Source organism: Myotis davidii, unplaced genomic scaffold (genome assembly GCF_000327345.1).
Source record: "Myotis davidii unplaced genomic scaffold, ASM32734v1 scaffold316, whole genome shotgun sequence".
Classification (NCBI taxonomy): Eukaryota; Metazoa; Chordata; class Mammalia; order Chiroptera; family Vespertilionidae; genus Myotis; species Myotis davidii.
In genome coordinates this window covers 398,901-408,436 of record NW_006287072.1, presented here as the reverse complement: position 1 = coordinate 408,436, position 9,536 = coordinate 398,901, and the positions used below count along the sequence as shown (strand labels likewise).

The following is a 9,536-nucleotide window of genomic DNA, read 5'->3' as shown; positions in this document are numbered from 1 at the left end:
CAATCCCCAGAAGGGAAGTAGGGGAGGGCGGGGGTAAGGGGAAGATATCAACCGAAGGACTTGTATGCATGTATATAAGCCAAACCAATGGACATGGACAACAGGGGGATGGGAGCATGAGTGTGTGTGAGGGGGGAGGTTGAGGGATAATGGGGGGTGGGGGATAAGGACACATTTGTAATACCTTAACTAATAATTAAAAAAAAAAAAAAAGACAGCTAAGCATCGTTGTTCAATTAAAAACTTAACATCATTCAACTCTAAAAAATATCTGAAACCAACTACGTATTATGTCTGGTGTGCTTTCCTGAGTCTGCAGCACTCACCTATGTGACAGCATTTTCTAAACATCATGTCTACCCATTACCTCTTCTGCATTTTATTTTTTTAGGACTCATAAGGACAAAATATTACAACCTCTTCCTCCAAGCTTCCCTAATTCATCTCTATTTTAGAATTGCTGCCCTCAAGTTAGAATATATCCAAGTCAAATATTCCTTTACCCTCCTTGAATTTACATATAAAACCTCACCAGTAAGCCCAGCGCCCTCTCCTCTCACTTTTGGGTCCACACTACCGGGTGTGTCTGTGCTGGCTGAGAGCTCCCAGGGCAGCACCCATTTAATCTACATTTTCGGTCTGTCACTCTCAGAATGGTAGTGAAGATTTCTGTGTGGCTATGTTTAAAGAATTTACACACAGGGCCTGTCCCTTTGTTTCTGTGAGTCCACCTAACTTCAGGGAAACTCTAATAAAATCAAGCAGCAGTGCCATTTCATAGCACTCCTCTAACGCTGAACGTGGGAACTGAAAATAAAACATATGTTTCCATTACAAAGCAATGAAGGCCATGTCTATTAAAAAAACTTCACAAAGAACAACCATCAAGACAAAGCAGTCATAGAACCAACCCCAGAAAAGGGTGACACCTGATAGTGAATCTCACCCCGAATGTGCTGAATGATTCTTTCCTCTATCAAAGCGAGAACACAGAACCTATTACTGAAAGTTAAACTTGCGAGATGTGTGCAACTTAATCCAGTTCAACACATATATATGTGTGCACTTGCTGGCTGTATGGCCTGCGTGGACTGTGAAAAGTAGCATAAATCTGCTACTTTATGGCTCTGCCTCCACAGCCAAATGCTTTCACATGTACTGTATAATCTGCTTCACGAAGCTAAGGAAGGCGTTGAAGACAAAGCAGAAAGTAAGAGGTTACCAGGTGGAGCAGGCTGACATTAAACCAATATGAGATGTTTGAAACATGCTCTTTTCATATAGTATAAATAGTATGTTACATCTGCACTTTAAAAATTCATGTCAGAATAGAGATAAATTGGACATTTACAGAATTAAATTATCTATTAATTACAAAGCATAAAATAGTAACTTTGCATCGGACAAATCCGGTAGGCACCGCTTTACCCAAATGATCAAAGTATCCCAACAGTATGGAGACAATGCGATAGGATAAACTGCAACAACACTGCTTCCTGGCATCCACCAAAAGTGGATTAGATCGCCTGATCTAATCTCAAGGAGCTAGACAAGTGCAAATCCAGGTACAGTCTAGAACGGTGGTGGGCAAACTTTTTGACTCCAGGGCCACAATGGGTTCTTAAACTGGACCGGAGGGCCGGAACAAAAGCATGGATAGAGTGTTTGTGTGAACTAATAGAAATTCAAAGTAAACATCATTACATAAAAGGGTACTGTCTTTTTTTTTTTTAGTTTTATTCATTTCAAATGGGCCGGATCCGGCCCGTGGGCCGTAGTTTGCCCACGGCTGGTCTAGAAAATAACTGGCCTGTCCTCCCCAAAAACCTCAAGGTCAAGAAAAAGAAAGGTGGAAGAACTGCTCCAGATTTTAAAAGGCATGACAATTAAAGGGAACACAGATTGTGGGTCAAGGTTGAGAGGACTACCTAGCCGATTTGGCTTAGTCGATAGAGCATAGGCCTGCAGACCGAAGGGTTCCGGGTTAGATTCCGGTGAAGGGCACTTCCTTGGTTGCAGGCTCCTCCCCAGCCTGAGCCCTGGTCAGGGCGTGTACAGGAGGCAACCAATTGATGTGTTTCTCTCACATCGATGTTTCTCTCTGTCTTTCTCTCTCTCTTCCACTCTCTCTAAAATAAATGGAAAAATATCCTCAGGTGAGGATTTAAAAAAATAATTAAAAAAAAAAGAATGGTAAATGTAATGAATAAAACAAAAATTCCATGATGCTCTTAACAAGAAATTGGAACCAGGCTTCCCTCCTCTTATATGGTAGAGGAAATCATATGGTCCTGGTGATACACTCTTATCTGAAACTAGAGGCCTGGTACACAAATTCATGCATGGGTGGGTTCACTCCCAAGGGAGGTTGGCTATGGGAGCGCACTGACCACCAAGGGGCAGCACCTGCATTGAGCGTCTTCCCCATGGTGGTGTCATAGCAGCTGGTCAACTGGTCGTTCGGTCGCTTAGGCTTTTATATAGAGAGAGATTCCTAAAAACCCCAACTACATGTTCTTCACAAATGATGAGGATCTATCAAACTTTTATTTGTTCTAAACTTGTTTTATGTTTCATTTGGCAGAATCATTTCTGCATGATCATCTTTTTTTGCCTTTCTGTGACAGTTAAATGAGATTAAATTAAACATTAAGGAAAACACTGGCAGGAACAAGTTACAAAAAAATATGAAGAGAATCTAAGGGATAGAGGAGGAGGAGGCTCTCCATTATAGCTGGTGATGCTGGAAGTTTCCAGGATTATGAATTGGGGCAAATGGAAAAATAAAGATATACACAGACACATAAATGCTTCAGGTCTAAGTATTCATTTACTATCTTAAAAATTACTGAGCACCATCTGCATGCCAGACACCATCCTGGAGATCCAACACTCAACCAATCTGACATTTCTCATGGAGAACCATCATAGCTGCAGATTAGTGACCCTAAATTAATTTAAAATATAACATGAGGTGGTATTAACAGCTATGACAAAAAGAAACCAAGACAATGAAGTGACAGGAGATAGTGAGGTCTGAGAAGGCTTCTCTACGGAAGTGCCATGTGAGCTGACAGCAATGGGGGAGCAGGCAGGTGGACACCTTGGAGGTGGGAGGGAGAGAGGTACCCCCGGGTCACGGCCTGAGGTGATAGTCACGTGTGGACCGCTGGTGTCGGCTGACATAGACATCTGAGTGAGAGAAGGACCCATGAGAGGATTCCAAGTATGGAATCATTTATGTCTTAGCTACAAAGCAGAAAGCTGTCATTAGAGAAGAACAAACACAAGATCAGCTGGAAGCCCCGCAATGGCACAGGCACAGGGGTTGTGGGGTTGGGGCCAGAGCAGTAGCCACAGGGGCTGAGGACGACATTGTCAGATTCCGATTCTATTTTGAAAGAAAAGCTGACAGGATTGCTGAGGGACTGAATGCAGTGTTTTGAACGATAAAAGCCCAGGATAACAATATGGCTCTTACCTTCATCCACCCAGGGACACATGTACATTGGCTGAGGAGGAAAAGCCTGAGGAAGGAGCAAGAGTGCTGATGGCGAGAAGTCAAGAGTTTGATACACATTAGGTTTAAGATGTCTGTTAGTCATCAAAGCAGAGGTGAGCAGTGAGTCACCAGATGTGCAGGCTCTGGGGAGAAGCATTAATAAGTGCAATAGATATGGAGATGCAGATATATAAAGAAGAACTGCCTACATGTTTGTGTGATGTGTGTGTACATACACACAATGAATGAAGGAAAATTCAAGAAGGGAAACACAGAGAAGGGAGAGAGAAACTTGAATACTGTATCTACGTCAACACCATTTGAAAATACCATTATGAGAATGTACTAGAGGGCTGGTGCACGAAATTCGTGTATGGGGGGGAGGATGTCCCTCAGCCCAGCCTGCAACCTCTCGCAGTCCGGGACCCCCTCAGGGATGTCCACCTGTTGGCTTAGGCCCGTTCCCACAGGGAGCGGGCCTAAGCCAGCAATAGGACATCCCTCTCACAGTCTGGGACCCCTTGCTCCTTACAGCCCACCTGCACGCTGCTCCTTACCACTTGGCTCACTGCTCCTTAGGGCTGCCGCAGAGCCAGCCATGAGCCCAGCTTCTGGCTGAGCAGCGCTTCCCCTGTGGGAGCACCCTGACCACCAGGGAACAGCTCCTGCATTGAGCATCTGCCCCCTGGTGGTCAGTGCACATCATAGTGACTGGTCGTTCTGGTCGATCCGCCGTAACAGTCACTTAGGCTTTTATTATATAGATTACTTTAGTATAAAAAGGCAGCATTTCTTTTGTTTCCCTCAATAAAATAATAAGCTAATGAAAAATATTCAAGTCAGAAGTGCAGAAGTAATATAAGGTTGAGACAGCACTCAAAGACAAGCACATTAATTGTGGGTAATTTCCTCCCAGCTCTTTTCCCCTGGACACACACACACACACACATGCACACACATGCACATACATGCAGTGATGTTTTAAGTCAGCCGTGGGCAAACTACGGCCCACGGGCCGGATCCGGCCCATTTGAAATGAATAAAACTATTGGAAAAAAAAGACTGTACCCTTTTATGTAATGATGTTTACTTTGAATTTATATTAGTTCACACAAACACTCCATCCATGCTTTTGTTCCAGTCCTCCGGTCCAGTTTAAGAACCCATTGTGGCCCTCGAGTCAAAAAGTTTGCCCACCCCTGTTTTAAGTGCAGTTTAGTTTTGCTTATTTGTTTTAACACACAAGATACACTGAACTCAAAAGGACAACCATAAATGCATTTTTTGTTTGTTTTGGATGTATGCTTTTATGCTTTTACAACCACTTCACAGCCCACCTGCCTGGCATCTGAGAGCATGTGCTTTCTGCCCCTGCCCCTGAAAGCTTCACAGCTGGGTCTCCTTTACACAATCATAAACAACATGTTTTAATTTCATAAAGAATTATTTGAATACTTAATTTTGAAATGGACATCATCATGTACAATTCCCTGTGCACATTTCTAGTGCAGTATCAAGCCTGTTAGAAAGCTCGCTTCAGCATCACCTCAAGGAGTCACTGACTAGTCACCGAAGAGTGAAGACTCTCACTAGAAATGCCCTACCTTCAGTTCATTCAGTAAACACCTGTCATGAGCCAGTATGTGTGCTGTGTGCGTGCGTGGGAAGTGGGGAGGGGGGGGGGGGACAGGCGCAAAACTTTTAAAGAAAATTTCAGACAGTGAAGCGTGCTATGGATAAAGTAAGAACACTTGAGACTGTAACTGGGAGGAAGGGGAGAGAGAGGAAATGCTATTAGCCAGGTGTCCAGAGAAATCCTGCTGAGGAAATGACGTTTGAGCCAAAGCCTCAGTGAAGAGGAGGAGGGATGCAAATACCCTAAAGAGCAACCCAAGTACCAGGAGGAGAAAATGCAGAAGCCCTGAGAAAGGATGGAGCATGGCAGGAGTGAGGACAGAGGGACAGCAGTCTGGCCGGAACATCTTGGGAAGGGAGGTTAAATCATAAATGGCCTCGATGCCATGGCAACGAATATGGCGTTCATCCTAATTGCAGTAAGAAATTATTATAAAGTCATAAAGAGGGTGGTGAAGTGTACGGATGCAGGACATATCTGAAGCAATATCCCTAGAACCTACTGATGGAATCAAGATCCTGGGTGTGTGTGGACAACGACCAGCTTCTCCACCCGCACCATGAGTGACTTTTGGCCTCATGAACCTGCTCAGTACTCACCTTGCAGCACTGTGTACAGAGAGTGCAAGCAGCAACTGCGTGTAGAAGCAGTAATGAAACATGCAGCATATCATACTCTCTCACTCACCCAAATTGGGATCAGGAGCCTGGCGTTTCTTAATTTTAGCTTCAGAAATAGCAGAATAATAGGCACAAGTCATCTTGATAAGCCACATTGCTCGAACCATTGGCACTGAATATTTAGCTAAATATGCAAAAACATCTTCTTTTTTACTAAGGATGGGAACCTGAAAAGAAATAACATATTTATAATAATCACATATTATGTTCACCATTAGCAAAAGAAAGAGAGTATAAGTTCCTTCTGGTTATAAGAAAGTATATCCTCCTTTAAAAAGTATATCCTTAATGGATTTTAAGCAAATTTTCACTAAGAAAATATAATCAAAACTATGTTTAGCACATTGTCAACACAATTTTATCAGCTGAGCTTTCTTCCTTATAAAAACAAATTACCTGCAAATTGTCAGATGCTGAAAGCTACTCATGGTGTCAACAAAATAGAAAAAAATAATAATTTCATGACAGTCTTCTGAGTTTATCCAAAAATTGAAACAGACAGGTCAAGTGAGAAACTGTCCCCATTCTACATTTCTTTCAAGAACACTTTTTTGTATAAAGTTTTTCGACTGTACCATTTCATAAGAATTAACAATTTCCACAAAGCTTTTAAAAGTGCCTTTAGCCCAAAATTTAAAATAGAGGCTAAAATGATGGAACAGTGAATTTGCCTAATAAACACTGAGCTAGAAATAGGTGGGTAATTAATTCGCTGATGGAAAGTAGGCACTCGGGGCAGTTAATTATTTCCTTTAGACCACAAAGGTACTATTTAGCAAATTAGTATCCCCATGTACCACCACATGATTTGAAGGAGTTAATCCACTCTCAGAATTCCTCATAAATATCCTAGGACAACCTCGCTTATCTATATACATTTCGAAACTAGAGTAAGAGTGGACAAAGGTTTACTGGCTGTGACACAGCAGGACCAAAGCAGGGACAGGGAGAGGCAGGCAGCTCCCCCAATCCCCTTCTCACAGGAGGGTCGAGGGCCTCTCTGTTCCATTCGTGGCACCAGCCTGTTTGGCTAAACCCATCCCTGCCAGGCTCTTCATTTATGAATGCGATAATACCAACCAGGTCCATCTCACTGAGTGGTTGGAAAGTAAAGCAAAAAAATTACATGTATCAAAATTATAACAAGTTTTGTTTTTGTTGCCAATTCCAAAGATTTCTCCATGCCAGCCAAATTGTTTTCAAGCCATGAACGTGACTCTCCTAAGAGGATCCTAAATACCACACCATGGGCATTGAGCCTCAGTCTCTCTGCCCCACACTCTTGTTTGATTTCGTGCTGGAAATCAAGGCTTCAAACCAGCTAACCGGTTCATATAGCATAGCATTTCTCTCTTAGTTAACCAAATCCTCGTTTAGTCAGTGGATTTTTATATCATACATATGTTATAAATTTGACTATCCATATATTTGGTACAAAGTGTGATCCCAGATATAAAAGATAAGTATTTTTTATAAAACAAAGCAATGTCATCTGACTTCACTTGAAATCACCTGGGTCTTACCAAAGAACATCAAGCTGCTCCAACACTGAAGGAAAGCTGACTGCACTGAGAAGCAGTGTGTCCACATACTGTCGCTTATGGGCCCCTTAACAGCCTTGTGGTCATGTGCAGTTCCTGCCTTGGGTGCTGACTTGAGAACATACCCCCACGAGGCAACTACACATCCAAAGCTGACTGAAAGGGAGCTGGAGATTACAGGCCACAGCTGTAAGGCCTCCTTTCTGCAGACCACAGCAATACATTTTAACAAAATAATGTCTGGAGCCCTGGCCAGTATGCTCAGTGAACAGCACTGGCCTGCACACCTGAGGGTCTCGCGTTCAATTCCTGGTCAAGAGCATCTATCTTGGTTGCAGGTGTGTTCTCTGGCCTGAGTCAGGACATGTACGGAAGCAATCAATCGAAGAGACACATCGATGTTTCTCTCTCTCTTTCTTTCCCCCTCCCTGCCTTCCACTCTCTCTAAAAATCAATGGAAAAAATAATTTCAGGTGAGCATTAATTTTAAAAAAGTCTCTTGAAAATGTAACTTACAAGGCACATCTTTCAGGGAGCATAAGGCTCGGGTTTATTATCATTTATTCAGTTCAAGATCTGAGTGGCTGCTTCTCACTCAGAACACAGTTTGGGGGTCTGGCTGCCTCTTAATCAAACATACCAAAGATTATAATACCATGACCTAAAAAAATAGGCAAATGCAAAAAGTAAAGTTAGCATCTCCAAAGAAATGATAGCATCTTTTATACATGCCTAAAGTATTTCTTTTGAATAGAAATTGACAGGAGGAAACAAAAAGTTTTTGAACAAGTGAAATGTTTAGATGAAATAGCAAACAAAACAGAGCCACGGGTCTTAGGATAACAGCAGAAGGCAAACCTCTAGTTTCACTCATTGCTCCTATGGCAGAGCCCTAAGAAATGGTTGACTCAAATCAAGGGCTTTAGGATGTAGAAGAATATACGTGAAGAAAGCTAATTAAGGAAAAGACACACATTGATGGATTTGTCAATTTACAGCTTGGGCGAACTCAGGAAGGAAAACATATTTACCCAAGTGAACTTCCTTACAGTGATGGATTCTATTTTGAACAAAGAAACCGTGTGACTTGAACTTGTAGCTGAACCTAGGCAATCCCCTGCAGCTGCTTGATGTCTGAATCAAGCTAGACCTGCATGTAAGTACCAAAAGAAAACTAAGACACCTAGCATGTGATGGTTTTCCATCCTGGCATCACCCTTCCCTTTGGATAAATGCTACCATCAGCATCAGCGGCTCACTAAACAGTGGTATAGGCCAGAGGAAACCCATAGACCACAGACACCTGAAGTGAATACCTGATCAGAAATAGTGAACTGTGCAAGAGCCAGAAGGGTATCCCTAGAGGCCAAAAGTCTCCTTCTCCAAATCTAGCCTTGAGCCTGTCTGAGTTAAAAGGCCCTTCGCAGGCCATTGTTTCCCTCTCCATGGCTACATACTTGGGAGCTGTAGAGCTTTATAGTAACAGAACCCAGGCCCAGAAACCTGATCCATCCCATATAGAACTATTTTGAACTCTCTATTAGAGCTGGAAGATGATTCATGATCTTAGCACGAAAATGAAGGTCTTCTGCATTAAGCCATCTCACAGATAAATACCAGAAATTAAAGAAGTATTTAAACTTTCTAATATGAAGAAAATGTGGAGAATGCATTCTTTCACCCAACTCAGAAAGAGATTTTACTGTCCTAAGAAGATTATATGCTGGAGAGGGGAGGGGGACAAACTTTTGAAAAGTCCAAGAAATGAGTACTTCAAAATACCTTCAATGGTTTTGTAATGAAAACATCTTTGCCCTAGTCAATTTGGTTCAGTAGATTGAGTGTCAGCCCGCAGACTGAAGGGTCCTGGGCTTGATTCCAATCAAGAGCACATGCGGGTGCAGCTTGATCCCCGGTCCTGGTTGGGGCACATGCGGGAGGCAACCAATCAATGTCTCTCTCTCACATCCATGTTTCCCTCTGTCTCTCTCCCTCCTTTCCACTCTCTCTAAAAATCAATGGAAAAATATCCTCAGGTAAGGATTAACAACAGAAAAAAAAAAAAAGAAAAAGAAAAATTTTTTTAATTAAATCTTTATTGTAATGGAAGGATACTTTTTATATAAAAGTCTGTATTATAATTATTTGCTCAGTATTATATTTATAGCCTAGTCACT

The 9,536-nt window shown here is 42.3% G+C and overlaps 1 protein-coding gene across 2 annotated transcripts in view; it reads right to left on the bottom strand.

Annotated features, from left to right (window-relative positions):
* Positions 1–9,536, bottom strand: part of MED12L (mediator complex subunit 12 like) — a 398,615-nt gene that overhangs the window by 323,479 nt on the left and 65,600 nt on the right. For both annotated transcript variants that reach the window (XM_006758962.2, XM_006758963.2), the window contains exon 4: positions 5,826–5,985. In XM_006758962.2, the coding sequence (XP_006759025.1) occupies positions 5,826–5,985 (160 nt within the window). The remainder of the gene's footprint in view (positions 1–5,825; positions 5,986–9,536) is intronic.